General features: G+C 50.5%; 1 protein-coding gene across 1 annotated transcript; it reads right to left on the bottom strand.

Moving 5' to 3' along the window:
- Positions 1–1,736: 1,736 nt before the first annotated feature.
- On the bottom strand, positions 1,737–22,942 carry SCAMP4 (secretory carrier membrane protein 4). Its single transcript, XM_059869793.1, has 8 exons — positions 22,830–22,942; positions 17,217–17,287; positions 16,783–16,836; positions 13,862–13,990; positions 10,053–10,209; positions 7,027–7,128; positions 5,717–5,834; positions 1,737–4,687 (listed from the first exon to the last, which is right to left on the bottom strand). Exons 3-8 carry the CDS (start codon positions 16,787–16,789, stop codon positions 4,511–4,513), a joined length of 690 nt encoding a protein of 229 aa, XP_059725776.1. The 5' UTR covers positions 16,790–16,836; positions 17,217–17,287; positions 22,830–22,942; the 3' UTR covers positions 1,737–4,510.
- Positions 22,943–25,083: the final 2,141 nt, after the last annotated feature.

Raw genomic sequence — 25,083 nt, 5'->3', positions numbered from 1 at the left:
ACCAGAGAAAGGAAAAGCCAGACCCTCACAGAGCCCTACACACCCTGGTGCCAGCAATCCAGAGCTTTTTGGGAGCTCCTCAGGGTGGGGGGCTGAGCTTGGCTGCACAACCACCCCCATTCCTGACAAACCCTGCCTGATCCTCCTGCAGCAGAGGCAAAAAAAATCCCCTCATTCCAAGTGCCAAGGTCCTGCTCCAGCAACAGCTGGAACAGGAGCTTAAAATGTGCCTCATGCTCAGATTTTGAGGCCCTGGAGCAAGAATTTGAGGAAAATCCAATTCATCCTCATGCTCAACACATCAGGGCACAGCAGCAGCTGTAGGGAACCACTGTCAGAGAGAGAAGGATGGTGAGGGCCGGGCAGGGGGAGCCTGGCACAGGGCTTTGGAGACAGGGAAGTCACTGAGATCAGCAGATGTCACATCAACAGCTGTCAGGGAAATGGCTCTTCTAGGATTAAATATCTGCCATGGAGTGGAGCTGGGGTATGACACCACAACATGGTGATTTCCATATTCCCACCTGGAATGTTGTGTCCAACTCTAGGGCCCCCACACAGGAAAGACATGGACCTATGGGAATGAGTCCAGGAGAGCCACGGAGATGCTGCAAGGGCTGGAGCCCCTCTGCTCTGGAGCCAGCCTGAGAGAGCTGGGGGTGCTCCCCTGGACAAGAGAAGGCTCCAGGGAGAGCTCAGAGCCCCTGGCAGGGACTGAAGGGGCTGCAGGAGAGCTGGAGAGGGATTGGTGACAAGGCCTGGAGGGACAGGACACAGGAAATAGCTTCCCACTGGAAAAGTGACATTTAGATGGGGAAAAAAAAATCACATTTAAAGGGATATTGGGAAGGAATTGTTCCCTGGCACAGCTGGGAGTGCTCACCTGGAGAGGGGAAGGCTCCAGGGAGAGCTCAGAGCCCCTGGCAGGGCCTGAAGTGGCTCCAGGAGAGCTGGAGAGGGACTGGGGACAAGGCCTGGAGGGACAGGACCCAGGGAATGGCTCCCACTGCCAGAGGGCAGGGCTGGATGGGACCTTGGGCAGGAATTGTTCCCTGGCAGGGTGGGCAGGCCCTGGCCCAGGGTGCCCAGAGCAGCTGGGGCTGCCCCTGGATCCCTGGCAGTGCCCAAGGCCAGGCTGGACATTGGGGCTTGTAGAAACCTGGGATAACCATGGGAGGTGTCCCTGCCATGGCAGGGGGGGGGCAATGAGATGGGCTTTAAAGGTCCCTTCCAACACAAATATTCTGGGATTCTGTGATAGCTTTGGAAGAACATTTTGGGCAATAAATTCAGCCACATGCTAAAGGGATTCAACTCACCTTCACTGTCCAAGCCCATTTACTCCAGGGGCAAGAGTCTCTCCTTCCAGGCAATAAGTGGGGAAGACAGACACCAGCACTGCCAGGGGCTCTCTGTACTATGGAAAGGCCACAAAAATGACCCCAGTGCTTGGGATATGCGACTTTCTCCACAGCTCTGCTCTCCAATCCCATTGTTAGATGATGGGAACAATGGCAGCACCTTTGGTCAAAGCTGCATCTCTAAGAGTACAAACCACAAGAAGCCACTCACAGCAGTCCCAGCACAGAGGATGAGCCTCATCCATCAATGTGCTGTTCTTTCACAGAGAAAACAACATGCAGTGGGAGACTTTGGAGGAACATAGAGAATTTGCCATTTCCCTCTGCCAGATAACTCTGGTTACCTAGGAACAGACACTTCTCTGATGCGGCCAGTTCTCCTCATCAAGCACAGGATGAGCATTTATTGTCTTGTGATCAGGAGAAAAACACAAACAAAACCCAGAGCTCCACAGGTGACATGAAACATCACACACAGACACGCCACGTGATGCCCGACCACACCAGGAGCCAGGGCCGGGTTAATGGTGTTAAGAACTTTTAGAAATCTAATAATGTAAACATTTAAAAACATACAGAGGAGTCCAAAAAAAAAAAAACAAAAAAGAAAAAAATTAAGCCATTTGTTCAGGCAGCATGTTGGACTTTCTGGAATTACGGTTTCTGGCATTGAGGAGGAGGGATGGGATGGAGTTCCCACCTGGAGGTGCATTGATCTCCACAGGGATCTCAGGCAGTGCAGGATAACAGGGTGTGATTTTGGTGTCCAGCTTCAGCCATTCTGGTGGGCAGGCTCCCAGGCACCCCCTCTCCTTTCATCAAACATTTCCAGTGTGACTGAGGGTGGGTGCTTCAACACAGCCCCCAGATTCTCCAAGGGGAAAATCCCAAAGAGAAGAAGGATGTGGAGCCCCCAGCAACGCTTCTCCTCTTGGTTCCTTCAAAACCTCCAAACTGACACACTGAAATGGGGCAGGTATCAAATGGTTTTGAAGAATTTTGGCAAGAGGATGGCAAAGGGCAGGACTGAGGGACACAGGTGCACCATGTCCTGGCTCCCAGGTGTGGCCAGTCCCTCCTTCAGCCCTCACCCCGTGGTGCATCCATCGTATTTCCAGGGAGTCAACGCCAGGCAGTTCTTTCATCACTCCAATGGCAAGCGACAAAGAACACTTAAAATTACACTTGACACTAGACAAAGGCACCTAAAAGCTTCACAATGCCATCAGGTCACGTTCTGTTCAGAAGGCTCCAAGAGCTCGTCCTCCCAAGCACATTGCACACTCTCCAGGAAAAACCTCTGGTGTTGGGAGCACATTCCATGTCCCAGAGCCAGCGCAGGGTTGCTCCTGCAGCAGGGGTCAGTGTGGCTGTAAAAGGAAATTTGGGGAAATCTGGGGTTGCTTTTGCTTTGGCCCTGGTAACACAGGGGTCATGCAGACCCCAGACTGTGCTTCCCTCATTATTTACAGTGTGACACAGGACAAGTTAACAGGGAAACAGGGAATTCTGCAGGGGCAAGGGGGAAGCAGGAGCTCTCCTCTGTGAACCTTGATTTCATTAGATAAGGCACATGTAGAGAAAAAATTTCAAAAGACCACTTGCAAATCAATTCCACCTAGCTAGGACCATGTCCCTGTCCCTTTCAAGGAGCCAGTTTTGTTTTCCAGTTGCTCAGTGTGAATTTGGGAATTTGGAATAACCCCATCAACAGCCTGCCAAGGCAATGGACTCTGGGTCTGATCCCCAGGGTGCCCAACCCCTCCTAGGTCTCCCAGATGGAGCACTCTGGATCATTGGCCAAAACTTTGAGAGCCAAAGACTTGGAACAGTCACTCCCTATAAAAAAACTGCGAGCTGACCTCCCAGTTTGGACAGGTTTTAAAAAAATTCACAGCAGGCTGAGGGGAAAGAGGAAACTGCAGCCTTTGCTGCCTGGATCGCTGTAGGACACAGGGAATTGGATGGCTCAGGCACAGAATGGAGATGAATGACAAGATGGAGGATAACCTCAGGGAAAACAATCCCTCTCTACAGCTTCATCCTCCCTTCAGCTGATCATTGGAGAAAGGCAGGAATCTCTCTCTCATGGGAGTCCTGCCAGCCACAGAGCCAACAGCAGCCATGAGGACCAACAAGCTTCCCTTGGTCTCCCAGACCCCACTGTCATATCTGGAGTTCAGCTACACCAGCAGAAGGCAGAATTAAACTATTCATTGTAACAGAAGCATTTCCAAACCACACTGGGGCTCCAGCACTGAGATCAATCATTATCTTGCATCCAGCACAAAACCTGGCTGGAAGTTACATGGTGGCGAAATCTCGTGCTGAGTCCCTGCACCAGGGTGAACATCACCAAGGCCCAGTGTCAGCTCTACACTGGTTTCCACTGGGCTTTGATTCAGGCTTTAGCAAACAATCATGAACCTAAGGAGATGAATCTGCACCTTTGGAACACACAGATCCAGCAAGAGGTTTTGGCAGCAGGGAAAGCAAGAGCTGTAGCATCACAACAGTCTGAGCCAGGCAAAGGAGGACTTGTGGGGACTTCCCATCCGAGGACTCACCCAGGGCACCTCTGTTACCTGCAGGATCCTCCCACGGAGGGTGGAGCTTTCACAAATCACTTCAGAGTCACCAGTACCAAATAATTTAAATGCTGCATTTCCCTTAGAGTGAAAAATTCCACATTATTCATCCAGGAGAGTAAACACCAGTTGCTACTCTTGCTCTGATTGCTTTTGCTACAGACGGTGTGGTGCTGTGCTGGGCATTCCATGGGAGCTGAGCAGGAGCAGGGGCAGGAGCAGCTGTGGGAGTGTTGCCATCGTGGGGAAGCTGAGCCTTTTCCAGAGATGGTCAGGAGAGGATTCCCTCAAGCAAGGGCAGAGAAGGGTTTGTTCTCAGTCTGCAACGAGGCAAATACTGGTGACTCAAGGCAAACAAAAAGCTTTCTGCCATGGCCGTGCAGTGCAGCGGAGGTGGGAAGGGCTGAGAGCACAGATATTCCTCAGGGATCAGGAGACAAGAACCAGGAAGGTCCTCGAGATGAGTGGGGTGCTTGGGGGGGAATGCAAATGATCTTTTCCAAGAACAAGAATAAAAAGACCAAAAAGGAGAGACTCCAGGCAGTTTGCAGCTGTTGCTGCTTAAGGCCATTGGTTTGCAGAGGGGTAGTTGGGCACTGTGGGATACTCTGGCAGGCTGTTCCCAGAAAAATTGCTGTACTGGGCCTCCCGGCTGGGAGGGTTCCTCCATGCGCCGCTGTTCCACTCATCTTGAGCCTTCTGGAAGCTTCCACCAGCCCCTCGGTAGATTTTATGTACCTAAGGGATAAAAGGGAGGACAAGAGGAGAGTCAGCACCAGGAGCCCAGAGCTGAGCCCCTGCTGAGCCACTTGGAACAGGATTTGTCTCTGTGAAGAGCTGCATTTCCAAGGAACAAAGCGCAAGAAATGCAGTAATGCAGTGAACAGAGGTGCAGATAGAGAATATCAACCGAATCCTTGAACACATTCCAGCTGCATGCCCACAATTCAGGTGGGGGATCCCACAGCAAGGCAGCCAGCCCAGGCCAGGGGGTTGAAACCTCTCCAACAGAGTCCAACACCACTGCTGCCACAGAGCTTCAGTTCTCCCTGCCTGCCAAAGCTTTCCAGAGTCCTACTACAAATCCTTGTTTCTGCAGAGACCCAATTCCCACCCTGCCACCTGGTTCCCACTGCAGATGCTTCACCATTGACCATCCTAAGGAGCCACAAATCATGGAATCACAGGATTGCTGAGGCTGGAGAAGACCTCCAAGACCACCAAGTCCAACCATTAGCCCAGCTCCACCCTCAGGATCACCACAAACCCATGTCTCCAGGGAATACATTCACACATTTTTGGAACACTCCCAGGGATGATGATTCCACTATTACCCTGGGCAGCCCATTCCAACGTTTTACAATCCTTTCTGTGAAAATAAATGTTTCCTAATATCCAATCCAAACCTCCCCCCTTCACAGAGCCTCAGGTTGCTTCACATGAAGCTTGCTTTAGATGACACAAAGCAACATCACCACATGACACCGTGACAATTTCCAGCCTGAGCTGTCTTCTGCTGTCTAGATTTGTCCTCCAGAAACTCTGAGAGACATCAACTGACTGCACTGTGCAACATTTCAAAGCAGTGATGGCTTGTGGTGGCTGCTGAGCTGCCTCTTCACATTATTGTGATACACAGCAGGGATTCTCCAAGGCAGAGAGAGATCTGAAGAATCCCAGAATGGTTTGGGATGGAAGGGACCTTAAAACTCATCTCATTCTGCTCCCCTGCCATGGGCAGGGACACATTCCATGAGCAGAACTTACCCTTATAATGCAGATGAGCATTGCGACCGCTGACATGGTGAACATGATGGCAGGGAAAAGCATGAACACAGCAGCTGCCACACTGCTGCTGAAGAAGGTGATGGCTGCCAACCATCCACTGCAAGAGACAGAAAAAGAGACACAGTAACATTATAATCTGCTTTTCAAAGTGTCCTTGTTATCAGAAAAATTGTTTATGTGCTTGTAAGGCCCTGGCACAGGATGCCCAGAGCAGCTGGGGCTGCCCCTGGATCTCTGGAAGTGTCCAAGGCCAGGCTGGACAGGGCTTGGAGCAACCCAGCAGAGTGGAAGGTGTCCCTGCCCATGGCAGAGGGTGGAATAGGATGGGATTTAACGTCCTTTTCAACCCAAACCATTCTCTGTTTCTGTGATTCATAACCCAGAAATTTACAAGGCAGCTTTTAAGCTCTTGAAAATGAAATTAACAATGAAGGCAATTGACAGAATTCAATGCAGGTATCTCCCTGAGATCTCAACTCTCACTTGACAGCATCCCTCACTAATCCAGTCTGAGAGCTTTAAGGGACAGCCAGCTGCATGGAGTTTGGGAAGAGAAGACATATTCCCATTTGGTTGTGCATCTAGAGACCAGAACTGGGATCAGGGAACACCAGGGCCCTGTGATTTACACTCCATCTCCATTCCTTTCCTGGCAAAAACCAGGTGAGACATCAGCAATTCTGAAACCAGAGTGTTAAACGGAGTGCTAAGACTTTCCATTACTTGTAGTTTCAGCAGGAATTGCTCTCAAGTCTCTGCAGACGGAAGTTAAAATGCCAAACAATTATAACACAACCAGGGACAGAACTAACAAGCTCCCATTTATTTTAGGAGAACTCTCACAGTACTTGTCATAGGCCAACAATGAGTCACCACACTCAGCTCACCGTGTGCTGCCAATGCTGAGGGCAATGCTGAGCCTGACACCGTCAAAGAAATGGTGAAAGAAATGGACACTGAGGGAAGAGGCTACAGAGAGCAACCAGGTGAAGATCACAAAATGATCTGGGTTGGAAGGGACCTTAAAGGCCAGTCAGACCACATGGGCAGGGACACCTTCCATTAGACCAGGTTGCTCCAAGTCTCATCCAACTTGGCCTTGATTTCTGCCCAACACAGCAATGAAACCCGAACTGTGCATGCACCCCAAGAGCAGACAGAGCTATGCCACTGGGGAAATCAGAAAGCTTCCTTCTCTCCACCTTGTACAGGCTCCCATCAGCCTCTTCAAGACCATGGAAGCAGCCACAGCCCAGAGCTCCTGGGCCTGCTGGGACATTCCCACTTACCACGCTCCCCATCCGGAGAAGCCGATCGCCTGCAGGACCGTGAGGAGGAACTGCGCCCCAAAGATGAAGAAAAAGGCCATGAAATTAAAGGAACTGTCTGACCTGTGGAGGAAGAAAGGACGTCAGGGGAGCACTGGCACCTTGTGCTGTTCCACACCCATGTCTGACCCCACCACCACATTCAAACCCTCCCCAGTGGTGACTCCAGAGGGCTCCCTCCATGGCTGTGTGCTGGGAGGCTTCTCCCCTTCCCTGGCAGTGAGAGCACACAGCTCCATGACTCAGCAGCACAGATTGTCTCCCAATAATCTGGCTCTTGCAGTTGCCCTCCCCAAGGAATTGCACGTATGATGACACACAGGAGAGGCTGAGGGACATGAGTCTCCTACACACAGAGTCTGAATCATTCTCTGACCGAATGTCAGCCCATCCTGACACCTGCCCAGCTCTGCTCTGGCAAGGAGGCATGCAGGAGTCTGATGCTGGCAGGCAGAGCTTGTCCATACACTAGAAATGATCACTGAGCAGGAGAATTCCAGCTGGGAATGTCTCAGTGTCTGCTTGTTTCCCACACCCATGGTAAATAATCCAGCACTGGGACATCAGAGGAGGGAAAAAAGCCATGAGAGAGGCGAGTGAAAGCAGAGGCACACTTCCCATCTCTGCAGGCTCCCCATCCTCAGGATGTACAGATGAGGTCCTTGAGTTTATGCAGGTACAATAATTAGCATGAAAATGACCCCAAGCAAGATGCTGACCTGAGACATTCACAGTCTCTGTCGTGGGTGCACTGGGACCTGGCACTGCCTTGCCCAAGTCTGGGCTCTGCCACAACACATCTTCACACCATCAAACCAGCCACATCAGGGACATCTGAAGTTCCTCAAACTATCATTTTTAATGATACAAATGATTCCTGTACCCCAAGGAACTCAAAGGGCCAATGATTTATCTACAGATCTACAAAAAACCCTTCAGGTGCTTGTGAAGCAGTTTGGTACAAAGAGGAGTTAAGAAAAGAGCTCCAATCCCTGCCAGCTCCTGCTTAAACCCTGAAAGTATTTAAATGCTTATAATTTTAATTATTTTTATGATGCTGATGGTTGTTAGTTTTATCATTCTAGCCCCTGATGCCTTGGGAGGAGATGAGGGAGGTAAGGCATGTTGAGAAGCCTCCAGCCAGACCCACGCTGCTCAGAGCTGCCCGTGTTGGTCTGGGTGTCTGTCACAGATGGTGGCTCTGGAAGATTTGTTATCCTTGAGTATCCTCACAATCCCACCCTTCAAATACCACCTCAGAGTACAGCATTGAGAAAGGAATACTTTAGGCAGGGCCTGCTGACAGTGGTGCCTGTCAGAATCCAATTAACAAGGATTAGGCTCTAGGCTGAGCCTTCAAACAGACTCTTGCAACTCCGACCTGAAGGGGCTGGAGGAGTCTTCATTTGAAAGGATCTGCAGGAATTAGTGGGGATACAGAGAAAAGGTGATTTCTCATCCAGCTTTCTGGTGCAGATTTGCTACAGCTTTGCCCTAGCACCAAAGCTCTGCAGCTAATTTAATTTGGGATGCAGAGGGATGAGGAAGGTTTTACAGAAGCATCCTCACAGGACAGGGTGCCTCCTCCAGGACAAGCAGGGCTGATTTTGCCTCTGCAATCACCACTTATGATCCCAACAGTGCTGCCCCTCCTCAGTGATTTCCAGCCCAACTGCTGTCCCAGGGGATGATCCCTGGGCTCCTCACTCTGTCCCTGGGGTTGAGTCTATTTTTAACTGCAAGTCTCTGCACACAGTAACCTCAGGGACCTCTCAGCATTCATTGCATAAACACATCCAAACAACGTTCAAGGAATAATGAGAAACGGCCCTTCTGGAGCCTGGGGGAGGTCAGCAGGGAGGAATAATTTTTCCCAGACTTTAGAATGGAAATTCCTCTTTGAACAGAGCTCCAGCACTTGGAGGCCCTGGGGCTTCTGAGCTCAAGATGGGGACAAACTCCAGCCCCACAGGGCAAGAGTTCAGAGCTGGGATTTTCACGTCATTTGGAACTTTGAGACAAATCCAATCCTTCTCTTTTCCAGCAGAAATGACCCTCCCCTGTACTCCATGATGGCACTGGTGATTTAACAGCATCCAGCATCCAGTGCCCAGTGCTGTGGGCACACAAAGCATCAGCTCAGAAGTGCATTTAAACAATTAATTTATCATGGGCTAGACAGGACCCACCTGTCACCTCCCATTTCCATCAGCTGCTTTTGCTGTCGTCCAAAACAGCTCATCACAGAGTCTGGTGAATAATCAAATCCAGAGTATCCTACCAGGAACAGCTTTACCTTCAGAGGGCAACCCCCTGACTGGAGTATGGGGTGTGGTGGTGGCCCTGGGCAGGCCCCTCCTTTCCCTGTGTCAGGCTGGGAACTGCTCAGGACCCTCCTAGCTCTGCCAGGCTTTACACATTAATGTCTGAATGATGCCTCATGGTCCACAGCAAATGCAAATGATTATTAATTAAAGCAAAAATGTAAGATGGCTTTAAATATTTGTGGAGTTTCAGAAGGACTGACTCCAGGGAACTGCTTTTATCTAAAAAGCTAAGCAGACAAGCTCTCAAGTAGCTGGAGACGGGAATCAGAAGAGTTCTCAAAACTAATAATAGTCTTCCATCAAAATAAGCCTCAATGAAGCTTTACCAAATTAGTACTTATTTTAAAGCTGCACTGAGATGAGGGTGCTGCTAAGTTTGAGGTATTTAAGTAAAATACGAATTTAACCCTCTCAGAAGTGCCAAACTGCTCACCTCCAATCTTATGTGACTCTCATAACCTATGACCCTATGTGTCCTGTATCTAGCATTTAGAAGTAGCTACATTCTTCTTCATTTTGAAAGTAAACAAGACATTCAGACATGAGGTGCTGAACCTTCACCCCAGCCACAGAGATCTCCCCCAGCAGCACTCCACAGTAACAACTGAGGAAACTGCCAGAGGGAACTGCACCAGCAGCACCTCCTGGGCTGGTACTCACCGAAAGGCTTTGTAGGCAGGTCGGAACCAGCAGATGTAGCCACAGGGGCTGAAGAGGATGAGCCAGAGGATGGCCAGGCCAAAGTTGGCCCCAGAGCCTCCCCCGATCCACCAGGCCAGGCAGGCAATGAGGTTCACGGCCAGCGTGATGCAGTAAACTGGGGAGAGGGCACAGGAGAGAACATGGGCTGGGGCACTTCCAGGATTTGGGAGAAAAGGAAACAAAAGATAATGGCTGGAGCTGTGGGAGGGGGTTGGCATGGAGCTCAGGGAAAGGCTCTTCTTCCCGAGGGTGCTGGGCACTGCCCAGGCTCCCCAGGGAATGGTCCCAACCCCAAGGCTGCCAGAGCTCCAGGAGCGTTTGGACAGCGTTCCCAGGGCTGCTCAGGGATTGTTGGGGTTTCCTGGTTGACACCACCAGCTGGACTGATGGTCCTTGGGGATCCCTGCTAACTCAGGATACCCCAGGACTCTGTTAAGTCCCCGGGGTTACAGTGGGAAGGGTCCCTGGGGCAGCAGTGCAGCTGCCCTGAGCGAGGCACAGGCTCCTGTGTGACCTAGAGCTGGGAGCACAGGAACATCCAGCTCCAGAGGGATCCTGCAGCACAGGGATGAGGGAATCTTTTACAACCTGTCAAAGCATGGAGAGCTTTGGTAGCAACTGATGTGACCAATAAAAGACTCAGGCCAGTGTTACTATGAATTATGAGCAAGGCCTAATTTCCATTAATAGCAAAACCCTTTGTGAGAGGAGAGGGGGATGACCCTAGCCCTGCCTCCACCTCTGAATGACTCTGTGCTTCTGGGGCTGCCTCAGGAGCTATCTCTGAGCCAGCTCAGTGCCTTGCAGGCTCTCTCTCTGCTTCCCTGGGCCTCTGAGGAAGCCTGGATATCAGCCTGGGGGCTTGGCAGTGCTGCCTTGAGCAAGGGAATAAACAAACGCCAATCAAGCTGAGAATATGGGACCACAGGGGTGGCTCAGAGGCCTTTTCACATCCCTGTTCCTGTCACTTGGATAAAGAGGAACAGTTGACAAAGGCCCCCAGGGCACGCAGTGCTGCACTAAGTAGTGGTATATGAAGGGATGCTGCTCCCCCATTTTCCTGGAGCTGACATCCCTGGAAAGGGGGTTCAGCCCCAAACCAGGGGCTCCCCACAGCTGTCCCTGCATCCCCCCAGGCCCTGCCAGGCTCAAAGAGGCCAATTTACAAGCTCCTATTTTTGAAAGCTGGTGGAGACTCTTCAAACCCTTTGTGGTAACCTGTATCAACAAGCACAGAGAAAGGAGAAGGTGGAAGGTCCAAGCACCAAAGGCCCTCCAGCACAGCCTGGTGATGAACTCATGGTGACACTCTGGACCTTGGCCTCAGCTATTCAGGCAAAATCCAATCCCTGAATTTCTCTTCACCTGTGCCAAGGGAATGTGTCCTGCCCATGCCCCACTCCACTCCCTGCCATGGCTCTGCAGCTCATCTGCTCATCACTGCCTTGGTCCTCCTGGGCACTGACCCACCTGCCTGCACACAGCCTGGGGGTCCTAAAGAACTGCAAGGTTTTATGGTCACAAAATCATACTGACAACACAGTCAGGGGAACAAAACCTATAGCAGCTGCTACTTCTGACTTACACATGGCCTGAGAGTAAAATAAAATATTGTTTTACTGCAAGGAATATGTCTTTTGAGTAGCCAACAAAGCCTTGTACACAATGGTTTGGATGTGTCTTAGTGTTGGGGGGGAGAATATTGGTTATTTAAATTAATTAATTCTATGTATTTAAACTAACAGTTTGTAGATTCTCCATCCCTGGAAGTGTCCCAGGCCAGGCTGGACAGGGCTTGGAGCAGTCTGGGATAATGGAAGGTGTCCCTGCCCATGGCAGGGGGTGGCAGTGATGGGCTTCAAGGTCCTTCCAACCCAAACTATTCTGGGATTCCATGAATCAGTGATATGTCATTTACAGACCAATTAGCTGTACTTCTCCAAATATTCATTTTCAGAAGCTATTTATTCTCCAAAAGTTACTTATTTTAAAATAGCCAACAAAACAACACCAAGCCAGGGTGCAAAGTTTTAAGGAACTTTTGGCTCTCCCTGTGCCTCAGGTCGGAGTTTGTTCTCCAGCAGTGGGAGCTCTGGTACAACCTTCCCCAAATCTCCCTCCACCTTAATCCAGTGCTCACATCCAATTAAAGTAATGAGCAATCACCCTTCCAGCAATGACCTGTGTGTTTCTACTTTTCAAAACTGCCCTTTTCTTGTTTACCTTCTTCCCTTTACACATCTCCCTCCAACCCACGCCAAAAAAATCAGGGAGACCCCCAAAGGAAGTGCACTGCAGATGGAAATGTGAAACTCTTGAGTGCAGGAGATGGAAATGTGAAACTCCTGGTGCAGATGGCAGCTCTCCTGGCCATGCCCAAATCCCTGGCTCTCCTCCAGCCTGCCATTAACTCGACTGAGGGACTCTTTGTTTTGGGAGAGGGGAGGACAAAGGCGGCTTTACAGCTTCGACATCGCACCAGTGAGTCTGGAGGGACAGGCAGCTTCTTCAGGCAAGAAAATTACAGAGCTCATTGCAGCAGCTCCACATAACCAAAGAACAATGGAGCCATGGATTATGCCATTATTTATGCACACAAATCTCTCTCCTACACACATCCCGTGCATCTGGAATAAAAGCCACGCCACCAAATGCAGAGCTGGCAGAAAACAAGCCTTCCTTCAGTGAGAAGGGTAAAGAGGATGACAAGCATTTGGGGGAAAAAAAGATAAGCAAGGCAAAAAGATTCTTAATCTTGCAAAGCATTCCCTGTGGTTTCCTAGGCTTGCCACACTGATTTCATTGCTTGCAGAAGAATGGTCAATTTTCATTCCTGGTTCCTCAATGGCTGAGGCAAACAACAGGAGCTCAGGGCCAGGAGCTCTGCTCACAGAGAGCATCAGCACATCACCAGCTGTGACAGGATCAGCTCCCAACTCCAGCAGGATGTCTGGGGGCTCTGGAGAGCTAAGGGAGAGCCAGAATGCAGCTAGAAGACACTGCTTCCATTGGGAAGGGAAATGGAGGAATAAGAGGGAATTTTGGCCTTTCTAGAGCGAGGTGGGGAGCCAGGTAGCAGCAAATGGGCTGCATTTATTTTGCCTAAAATTCTCCTATTCCTCTTACTTTAGGGGAACTGGGAAATTCCTTAAGGTAGCTATTTTTGGGAGTTAAATAGGGTTTACAAAAAGGCTGGAGAGGGACTGGGGACAAGGCCTGGAGGGACAGGACCCAGGGAATGGCTCCCACTGCCAGAGGGCAGGGCTGGATGGGATCTTGGGAATGAGGAATTGTTCCCTGGCAGGGTGGGCAGGTCCTGGCACAGGATGCCCAGAGCAGCTGGGGCTGCCCCTGGATCCCTGGCAGTGCCCAAGGCCAGGCTGGATGGGGTTTGGAGCACTCTGGGACAGTGGAAGGTGTTCCTGCCATGGCAGGGGTAGCACTGGATGGGCTTTAAGGTTCCATCCAGCCAAACCAGTCTGGAATTCTATGATCATTTGACATTAATAAAGGTATCAAACATGGTCTGCTTTCTCCCTCTTCAGAATTACTATTAGACTTTTCCAGCACTGATACCCTCATTTCTTCAAGATCCCTCAAGGATTCAAGGCACAGCAGCCTAAAATTCAGGTATAAAGTTATATTAGAGTATTCTAAGGGGGATCATTGCTCCTCATCAAAACTTTAAAGCACATTAGTCATTGAGATCTATGGAGTTTTGCTACACAAATACCTTTTTCCAGCACAGGTGTTTTTATTCAACTTACAGATCCACACATGATAGATTCTCTTCACCAGGAACTGGTAATCGATGGGAATTTCATCAGCAAAATTCTGGTAGAAACATGGTTTCAGAGGGATGAACTTGGGGAGTGGTGGGAAGTTATTCACCTTTTCTGGAACACAGAACACAGATTTCAGCTGGGAGTAGAAATGTGTTATATCCTCCACACCTTCCCAACAGTGCTGCACGTTCATCCTCTCCCCAGACCACAAATATATTGGTTTTCTTCCTCAGCAGTGGACAGGACATTTGTTCTACTACACACAAGGCTGAGAGAGGGGAATAGGAATGGGCTAATAAACATCACATGGATTTAACACCTTTACACATCAGTGTGAAGTTGTGTGAAAAGTGCTGCAAGAAAAAAACAACTTTCAATAAGTTCCAGGATGAGCTTCCTCAGGAAGGGGGAGGTGGCAGCAACGTCAGGGGGAAACAGCTGCACAGAGGTGTTCAGTTACAAGCCTTCAGATATCCACAGCAAGAGGAAAGAAAGGCTGGGGAGTGTCCAGACAAGCAGATTTACCTTCAGCCACCAGCTCTGGGTAGGCAGGAGCATGTCCTGGCCAGGGGTCAGGCCTTAGGGCCTGCTGTAGCCTGGGACAATAAGGAAGGGTGCCTGAAGGCATCCCCAAAGTGGAATTGTGCACCCAGGTATCATTCAGTTCATGGAAATAAGTCAGAGTTGGGAAGGAATTCCTGGAATTCCTGGCCCTGGCACAGCGTGCCCAGAGCAGCTGTGGCTGCCTCTGGATCCCTGGCAGTGTCCAAGGCCAGGCTGAAGGGGATTTGGGGCACCCTGGGACAGCAGAAGGTGCCCCTGCCCATGGCAGGGGTGGCACTGGATGGGCTCTAAGGTCCTCTCCAACCCAAACCATTTTGTGATTCCATGATTCTGTGTCTTGTTTTGAAAACACACAAGGTTTTTAATGGAAAAAGGGTACATTCACATTTTTCCTGCAAGGTTAAGCCATAGGGAAAAAAAAAAAGCAAGGAAAAAAGAAAAGCTTTGCATTCAGAGACAATAAATCAGCAAATGCTGCCAAAAGCTATATGGTGGAGAAAACTCTACCTTGGGAAGAATTTCTGTTTTAAAATCAAGTCATTAAATGCCTAAATCCTCTGCTGCTGTCAGCTCCCAGATTTGTCTGTGTGTGCCTGGATGTGTGCTCCTACATGTTTGGGAATGTTTGCTCTTGCCTTCCAGAGCTGATTAAAGTTTGATTCCAGGGCATTGTGACTAATTGTCTCTAGCCTCCTTCAGCCCCAGTAAACAGAATTAAAAACAACCAGAGGAAGAGATGAAGAATGTCCTGGGAAAACCTCCAAATGGCACAGGAGACAAGAGGAAATGTCTGAACAAGTACTGTCAGCACAAGAGTTCCCCTTCCCTTCCCATTATCTCCGGCTGAGGAGACATTTTGCAGGAGCAGCTCCTCAGCTCTGTTTGAAGGTTGGCAGGGAAGAGCCTGGAGCTGCAGCCAGGCTTGAGGAAGGAAAAAGGCTTTCCCTCATGCATATTTTCACACAGAAAATATGGTGAGAACGCCCACTGGGAATACATCAGAAGTAGCTATGGAATAATGTCTGAAGTCACCAGCCCAATTTGACTTCTCCTGATAAAAACAAACATCAAGCCCCTCCTCATCCATCCCCCTCAAACCCACTTCACATTCATTCAGATGCCCTCCAAGCTGGTTTGAGTTACTGGTTAACACCATGCTGACTCCATCCCATGAAGAGCTGATGGCCCACGGATGCTTTCAAAGTCCACAGGAATTTGGACTCCTCTGCATTAATTTTTTGTTTGCTGTAAACACCTAATAGGATTTCTCCTGCACAGTGTGTCCCTGCAGCCTACAAAGGGATTTAACAATGCTGGATCAAGGGAAAGGGAGGGGACACAGCTTTTAAAGCTGAAAGGACAGCTCTCTAGGGAAGCCAGGAAGACCAAGATTAATCAGCCACAGTAAAAGCAGATTCTCTAACAATTTTTTTTTTTTTTCTGAGGGATGAGGAAACTTTTGTTCTGTCCCTCTTCAAGAGCTGAAGCTGCAGATTGTTCCTTTGGTTCTGCTCTCTCCCATTTTCTGTCAGGGACAGCAGAGCTGCTGCCAGCTCCAACGTGGTGGGGCCAAAACCAAGCAGCCACTGCAGTTTGTCATTTTTCAAGCTCATAAAATGGTCCAAACACCCCCAGGATTGTTTGCTAGGTACACAAAGCTGGGGAATACACCTCTTCTCTGCTGCTGTCCAGCTGCTGCCCACCTCCTCCCACCCAGAGACCCTGCAGTTCCCAGCTGTTCTGGGTTACTTCTGAGATTAGACAAAATAAATTACATTAAAATATCCCCTTTCATGTCTGACTGCAGAGCTTGGAGTGCTACAGTTCTCCCATCAAGGCTGGGATCAACACATCTGATCAGCAAATGCACCCCATGCTTTCAAAAACCAAACTGCATCACCCATGAGCAGCAGCTGGAGGCAAATTCCAGACTTCCTCTTATTTTTGTAAAGGTTGGAATTTTGTTACTAATTTCACTGCAAGTATAATTCAGATGGATTAATGTCAATAGCACAGCTAGGAACACTGTGGAAAGCCTCTGTAAAGAGGGAATTATTCTCATGTACTTTGTTTCTGAATAAATCCCACTCTCACAAAATTTTCAAGCAAGTCACACCTGAACCTTTATCACCTGAGCAGAAACCTCAGGTGACAGACCAGGCAGGACACAGCAGGAAAGTGAATGTGACCAAGGCAAGAGAAGTAGCTGAAGAGCTTTAGGGATCACCAAGGTCTTGGGAAGGGGCACAGGTCACATTCCTGACATGTTACAGCCACCACAGCATCATGAATAACTCTCTGAAACCACTCCCTACTGGCTGGACCTGAGGTGCTCTTACCTGCCATTTCTAATACTTGTGTTCCCTGGTGAGGTTTCAGACAGAGCAATAGATCTGTTGGAGAAAAAAAATCAGGTCAGCACATGCCACTAAGCAGCACCCAGAGAACCTCCTGGAACTGGGAATGTTCCCAGTGTGTGACAAACACGAGTCCAGGGCTCCTACTCGTGTCCATCACCCAGAGGAGGAAGGCTGGAGCCTCCCAAAAAGGATCCTGATTTCTCCTTGTGCAGAGAAAGCTCTGGCAGCACCTCATTCAGCCACCTGGAAGTTTGTATCATCCAGCAGCAAACAAAAGTGCCCCTGGCACCCCCTGGCAAAGGCTGAGGATGCTCAGGGAGCCCCTGCCAGAACACCTGCAGCTCCCAGGGGCAGGCACACAGGTCAGGACCCAGCAGAGCTCATACATTGGAAGAGAAATGTGTAGAGCTCACCAGACTTAATGCCTCATTTAGGTGTTGAGATGATTTGTTGGCTTCTGGCTCTCTGTGATGCTTCCCAGCTCCTGGAACAAACAGATAATCCCTGTTAGCTGGACACTAAACTCCTGCTTAACAAAAAATAATCAGCTGGAACCAAACCCATCACCCCTCGTTATTTTAGAAACTCTGCACAAATGCAGATTCATTCTTCCTGTTACCACACTGAGTGTGGCTGTAGCTCTGGCAGAAGCCAGTCCTGGGAAGTTTACCCAGCATGAGCTGTGTTGCTGATTTTGGCAGAGCTGATCCCACAGATGAAATAGACAGAGAGGTCTTTGCTGAGTTTTAATTCCACCCCTTCTTCCTTAAGGATGAAAACACCACGTGTCCCTACCTGCAAATCCCAGAATGGAAACACAGACCACACAAACCAACCCTGCAAACCAGCACTGTGGAGTCTGACAGAAATTAAGGCAGTCTAGACTAAAATCTGCCCCTAAAACCACTGACAGCAGCTGCAGCAGCAGTGGGGTCAGATCAGCCCACTGTACCCAAATCCCTCAGGATTTACAGCAGCTGGTTCTGCTGCATCTCAGTGCTGTCCTCAGGTAAGGTCTGGAGGCTGCAGAGTTTTGCACTGGCACAGCTGTTTCCTTGGGTTGCTCTAACCCAGCCTGTGGAGACAACAGCACCTGGGGCTGTACCAGCAGCCTGCTCTTCCTCTGCAGAGATGTACAAGCTTAAATATGTTTGCACAGAGGAGAACATATTATTTTCCTGGACCAGTCTCTGGGAAGCCCCAGTGTGGGGACAGGAGGCTCGGTCCCCATCCCTGCCACAGCTGAGGCCTCAGGGCTGTCCCTCAACACCAACACTGCCCAACACCGTTTTGTAACTGATGGTTTGGAAATGGGAGCCTTTTGCTTTGCAGTTTTCAAATGGGTGAATAGAAAACAAAGGATGAAGATGGTTAAGAACAGCATTAAAACTTCACCCCCTCTTCTGCAGCTGCTCCCAGCTGAGATCTGGGAATTTCAGGGGGAGAACAAATGGCCCATGAAACACCAGCTACACTAAAGCACTAAGAGAGAGAAATCCTTCACTGAAGAATAAGCCTGCAAATAATCCTCTTCTTCAGAGGATTATTTAGCTACTGCACTTCAGTGTTGGTATCCTACAGCTGCAGAGAGGTGTTTGTCCACTGGAAAAAGGATCAGAAGCAAAGACTGAGGGGGACATTCCTGCCTTGACAGAGCCAGACAATGGGTTTCCTGCAATGGCCAAACAATGGTTTTCCTGTGCCCTCCCCTCAAGGAGACCTGTGGTGCTGTGAAGAAGTTTTAACTCAAATAAATAAATAAAACCCCCAGACAAAGCAGCATTCTGGTGAAGCACCCCCTTCCATAGAAAGACGTGGTTTGGATCCACAAAGCAGCATTAAGAACAATTCTTTCAGCAAGGACAGCACACATGGCCATGTTTTACACTGAGTAATCACTTCCTGAGATGTGCTGACCTTCCCAGCTCCTGGTAAAAGGAGAGAGCTTCTTCCCAAGAATTTCCTCCCAATATCCAGTCCAACCCTGCCCTCTGTCAGTTTGAAGCCATTCCCCCTTGTCCCTTCACTACACCCTCTTATAAACAGTCCCTCTCCAATGTGTAAATCAGATCTCTATTCACATGGATATTTTCAGTTTAATTGGGAATAGGTGAAGCCCAACACCCTGCACCCACTGCAGAGATTTTCTTCATCTCTAACCCACTGCTTGAGGAGGGAGGAAAATCCCACACATGCTAAGGAAACTCTGGTGTGAACTTCCTTTTTCCACCGTGCTCATCCATGGTCAATGAATAACTCTCAAGTTCACAGTCCAATGCACATGACTCAGGAGTCCACTGGAGACACTTGGAGCTTTTCTTCAGCAGGATCTCACAGACAAAATGCCCAGTGTCAGGTCTAGGGACATCACTTCCCTCTCAAACCAAGACACAAACACAAGCAGTGCTGTTTTTCCAGGCAGACAACAACACTATTCCTTTGAATGTGACTGCAGTGTGAAACACTGCACCACCTCAGATTAGGGAAAATGTTGTGAAGGAATTCCTGTGGGAATCTGCTTTGAGGCACATTTTGAGTATCACAGAATCCTGGAATATCCTGAGTGGGAAGGAGTGGGAAGGGACCCACAGGTCCATCAGTGCAGCCCCTGTTCCTGCACAGCCACCCAAACACCCCCACCCTGGGCAGCCCTGAGAGCTCCTGGAGCTCTGGCAGCCTTGGGACCATTCCGTGGGGAGCCTGGGCAGTGCCCAGCACCCTCGGGGGGAAGAACCTTGCCCTGAGCTCCATGCCAAGCCCTGGCCCAGCTCCAGCCCTTCCTGGCCTCCTGTCCCTGTCCCAGAGCTCAGCCCCTGGCCCTGTGCCTCCCCTGGGGAGGAGCTGCAGCCCCCCAGGAGCCTCCCCTCAGTCTGCTGTGCTCCAGCTGAAGGAGCCAAGTGCCCTCAGCTGCTCCTCAGCCCCTTCCCCAGCTCCGTGTCCCTCCTTTGGGCACTCTCCACCAGCTTTGGATCCTTCTGATCTTGTGGTGCCCAAAGTGCCCCCAGCCCTGGAGGTGAGGCTGCCCCAGGGCAGAGCAGAGTGGGACAATCCCTCCCTGGGCCTGGTGCCCTCCAGGACAGGGTGCCCCTTTGGGCTGCCAGGACACAGCAGTGACTCAGATCCAACTTGGGACTGACCAGGACCCCCAGGGTCCTTCCCACGGCGCTGCTCTCCAGCCTCTCATTGCCAGTCTCTCCCTGCACCCCGGGCTGCCCCATCCCTGGGCAGGATCTGACACTTGCCCTTGTCACATGGCTGGGGGCTGCTCAGCCCCCATTTGTCAGGGACTCTCTGTGGGGCCTCTCTGCCTTCCAGGGGGTCAGCACCTCCTCCCAGTTTGGTATCCCCAGCATTCCTGCTACTGCAAATGCTACTCCTCAGTCCCCTGCTTTATTCTGCCCATATCAAGTAGTTTTTAAAGTTTGTTATTTCTCCCTGCTCTTTTCTCCACTATCACAGAAAGGTGGCAAAGAACAAGCAAAGGCCAGGCCAGAAGAGGAGCAGTGACAGAGGGGTGGGAGAGCTGAATTCATTCCTGCTTCGCCATAAACCCACCAAGTGACCTGGAGCATGTCCCCAAGACCAGATTCACAGGACACTGGCTCCTCTTGTGCCCTGCAGATGTCCCAGCCAATCTCAGAGGAGCACAATATCCCAAGCTCTCCATCCAACAGATCCCCCAGTTTCTGAGTCCTTCCTTTAGGATATTTTCTGTACTGCCTTTGTATTTTCATTCTGATTTGATGACTCTGCTCCCAGGGAACAAATGACAGGACAAGAGAAAATGGCCTCAAGTTGTGCCAGGGGAGGCTCAGGTTGGACACCAGGAGGAATTTCTCCATGGAAAGGGTGGTCAGGGGGGCAGGGGCTGCCCAGGGAGGTTTGGAGTCTCCATCCCTGGAGGTGTCCAAGGAAGGCCTGGATGTGGCACTCAGTGCACTGGGCTGGGGACAAGGTAGGGATGGAGCACAGGATGGACTTGATGACCTTGGAGGCCTTTTCTATCATTAAGGACTCTGACTCTGCGATGCAGCGAGGCCAAGAGCTTCCACATAATCCTGTACTCCAGGGCTTCACCCAGGCATTTGCCAAGAGCACACAGAGGGGCAGGACCCCAGCACAGAGCAGAACTGTCCACACTCCCTCATCAACAGGGATTTAACAACGGGAACACGAGCAGAATGAGAACCTGGGCACAACACACAATCCTGACAGTGCTTCAAGCTGAGCCTTTGGGGAGGACCACCAGGCTTTCAGAACCCACCCTGAGCCAGAAGACCCCAGACCTTTGAGAGGAGCCTAAAAGGAACGAGACCCCCACAGGGATCCTGGAGATGTGGGTTTGAAATCAGCCAGCTCAGCAGAGAATCAGTGCAGCCTCTGCTGCTCCCAACACAAGCAAACACCCTTCTCATGATCTCTCCAGTTGAATTTAAAGAAAGAGTGGTGGTTCTGCACTGGTTTCAAGACAAAAGGCTGGGTTTGAGCCTCTTCCAGATGCCCAGCTCTCACCAGGAACTGCCCAGAGAGCCCAAGGCAGCAGCAGCCACTCCAAAACAATCAGCTCAGCACTATAAACCCAGAGCTGACACAGCCTGGCTTTGGCAGTGCTTCCTCTCCCTGACACACCCCCAGCCCTCCCAGGGTGGGACACTGTCCCTACAGTGACAAAACCAGCTAAAAAATAACTCCAAAAGCCACCCAGCATGACCAGGGAGAAGGGGGAAACTGTATGGCAGCAGTGCCCTGAGAAAAGGAGCAAGGGACGGTGAAGTTACAAGAGTGATCCCCCTCCCCACGTCATTCCAGGAGGCTCATGGGGGCTCCTGGCTATACACGGGCTTCTGCTGCCCCATCTCCCCCCAGCCTGGAGCTGGGGGCACAGCAGATGTGGAAGCAATTCCCCTCAGGGCTCCTCCAGCCTGTTTACACAGCCCTGTGCTGCCTCAGCAGGAGCCTTAATTTGCCTATGCAAAAGCCACAGCAGACAAATATTGATTTTGGTACAACCACATCCAGAAGTGAAGCATGGCTGCTCAGGAACAGAAGCTCAGGTGGCTCAAGAAGGCAGAAAGCACAGAAACATCCGTGCTCAGGACACCAGCCTGTTCCACCCCTTGTCACCTGCTCAGACTGGCCTCACACAGAAGAACTGGACTGCAGACAGCAGCAAAAATATTAATTGGCCCAGAATAACACTGAAACGCAGATAAATCAATCCACCAATTACTTAATTTCTAACCCACTGCTCTCTTCATCACAGAGTTTCTTGAGAGAGTTACAAAACGCTGAGACCAGAAATTAGAAGGGGAAATCAGAAGGGGAAATAAAACTACGACATCCAGGTGCTGTCTATCGAGGGCAACACACACATCTGCGGTACCCGAACCACACAGATCAGCGAGGTTCACCCTCAGAACCCCTGGAGTCAGGAACCTCCCCGGCGGGAGCGGGTCCGCTGTGCCACCCTGTCCCCTCTGTGTCCCCAGGGCCAAGCCGGGAAGGAGGTGATTCCCGAGAGCCCTCGGCAGCAGACGGGGCCGGCAGCCCCCGGGAGGGGCACACGGGACCCGGCCCGGCTCCTCCCGCCCGCTGCCCCCGATAGCGGCTCCCAGTGGGGCGGCCCCCGATCCCTCCCGCCCGGGCTGGCCCCGATTCCCCCACAGCCGGCCCGTCCCCCCGGACCTGTCCCCGATACCGCCCCGAGTCCAGCCCCTGGAGCTGCCTCGGGACCCCTCCCCGGGCTGAGGGAGTGTCACCGCCCCGCTTCGGCCCCGAGACCACCCGCGACCCCTCCGGGCCCCCAGCTCCCCTCGCTCCCGGTCCCCCGCCCCTCCTCCGTGGCCCCTGCCCCCTTCATCCCCCAGCTCCCCCTCCCCGGGCACTCCCCCGACCCTCAGCTCCCCCTCCCGGCCCCCGACTCCCCCCAGCCGCGCTTCCCCTCCCCGACCCCCGTCTCCTCCATCCCTCCGCCCATGTCACCCCCGGCCCGCCCGCTGCCCCCGGCCCGATCCCCCCGCGCCCACCTCAGCGAGCGCCCGGTCCCGCTCCCCCTGGGCCGCCGCGGGGCGCGCTGGGAAACTGAGTCCCGCCAGTAGCCGCTGCCGCTGCGCGCCCCGCGCTATGAACTACAACTCCCAGCGTTCCTCGCGGCAAACACCCACCGCTGTCATGTGAGAGGCAGGGCGGAGGGGAGGGGCAGTGGCGGGGGACGGCAGCCGGGAGGGACAGAATTGTCCGAAGTACCGGGACCGACGCCGCCTGGGGGAACTGCTCCGGGGGCCGGGACATGGCGGGAGAGCGGGAATGTGTACCGGGAGGAGAGAGGGCTCCAGGGACACCTCAGAGCCCCTGCAGGGCCTGAAGGGGCTCCAGGAGAGCTGGAGAGGGACTGGGGACAAGGCCTGGAGGGACAGGACCCAGGGAATGGCTCCCACTGCCAGAGGGCAGGGCTGGATGGGATCTTGGGCAGGAATTGTTCCCTGGCAGGGTGGGCAGGCCCTGGCCCAGGGTGCCCAGAGCAGCTGGGGCTGCCCCTGGATCCCTGGCAGTGCCCAAGGCCAGGCTGGACAGAGCTGGGAGCAGCCTGGCACAGTGGGAGGTGTCCCTGCCATGGCAGGGGTGGCACTGGATGGGCTCTGAGGTCCCTTCCAACCCAAACCATTCTGGGACTCTGGTACAGTTCGGTCCTGAGAACACAGAAGAAATTAAAGTTTTTCCAATTCAAGACTTTGAAGTCTTCATTTTCAGTCTCACTCTTTGCTAAATTTAAAATCACTATTTCTAACATTATTAACATTATTGTTTGTGGGGTTTTTTGCCTTTTTTTTCTTTTTTTTTTTCTTTTACATTTTTAACTTTGTAAAACAGACTTTATTTCCTTACTGTAAATTTTGTGCCATATACATCGATGTACCCACAGAACCCACCTCAGTAAAAAGGTTGTCATCCATACATTCATACAGTACATTACTTTTTATTTAATGCCATGAAAAATTCCAACAACAGTTTTGTCCTTAAATTTGTATTTCTTCCTCCCCTGCCCTCCCTTCCTAAGCTGCCTGGTCTAAAAGATGAATTTTATTTTGTTTATTTAATTTTTTTTTCTGGTCTCTTCCAGCCTGAACACTTGTAGAGCTCCTTAAGTCCTTATTTTCACCACATTAGACTCCTTAATATAGCAGGGATCCCTCTCCAAGGTCTCAGCTCTGCAAATCCTATTAATTCGGGTGTATAAACCCCCAGCTGGACTTTAGAAGACATTTCCAAGCTCTGGGGCCGTGCTTTCTGTCACTGCCAGCTCCAGGGAGCGGGTCAGGCTCATCCCTAAAATTTGCCCTAAAATTTCCCCCAGCCCCTCCGAGCTGCCCTGCAATCCATGGGGCTGCTCGACTCGCAGGGAGATTTTGGGTGCGAACCAGCAGAGGTCACTCGGCCCCAGTGAATCCAGTAAAGCAGGGAGCGATACTGGGGACAGCGCCCGGGCCACCCCAGACTCCTGTCCCCTGTCCCATGGGATCCGTCCCTCCCGACCCCCGACTTCAGCTCTGAAACCTCCCTGGCAATTCCCAGCTTCTCCCTTGGAGCTGTTTTCCCTAAACTTTTTTTTTTTTTTGTTTAAAGCCATGCTTTAATTTATTATTTATTTTCTCGAAATACACCAAAGAAACAGGATTTTCTGCGAGGGATAAAAAAAGACACATTTTTTAAAAATTAAAGCCAAAATGTCAGTGCGCAGCAATCCAAGGGTCTGGAGTTCCCACATGGGAGCTATATATATAATATACAATATATAATATATATTATACAATATATAATGTACAATATACATTATACAATATGTAATATACAATATACAATATATAATGTATTATATATTACATATTATGTATTATATATAATATTATATAAAATATGAAATATGAAATAAATAATATATCATTTGTTATATATTATATAGTATAAATTATAAATTATATATTGTATATTATAGATTGTATATTGTATATTATATAATATCTATTATATAGAACATGTTAGATGTTAGATGTTATATATAATATATAATATATTAAATTGCATATAAACTTTTTTATTTTTATATATATATATATATATATATGTACACACATATTCCCTGGACACCCCAGGGAGCCTCCAAAGTGGGTGATGGCCTTTCCCAGCACCTCCCCAAGCTGTGCCCTGCTTTGCTCAGGGTTTATCCTGCAATATCTGAGCCCCAGGTGGGTGGGAAGGAGGAGGAGGAGCCCAGTTGTCCCC

The sequence above is a fragment of the Haemorhous mexicanus genome, chromosome 29 (assembly GCF_027477595.1).
Source record: "Haemorhous mexicanus isolate bHaeMex1 chromosome 29, bHaeMex1.pri, whole genome shotgun sequence".
NCBI lineage: Eukaryota > Metazoa > Chordata > Aves > Passeriformes > Fringillidae > Haemorhous > Haemorhous mexicanus.
The sequence above is the reverse complement of the archived record's forward strand: the minus strand, read 5'-3'. Positions and strand labels throughout refer to the sequence as shown.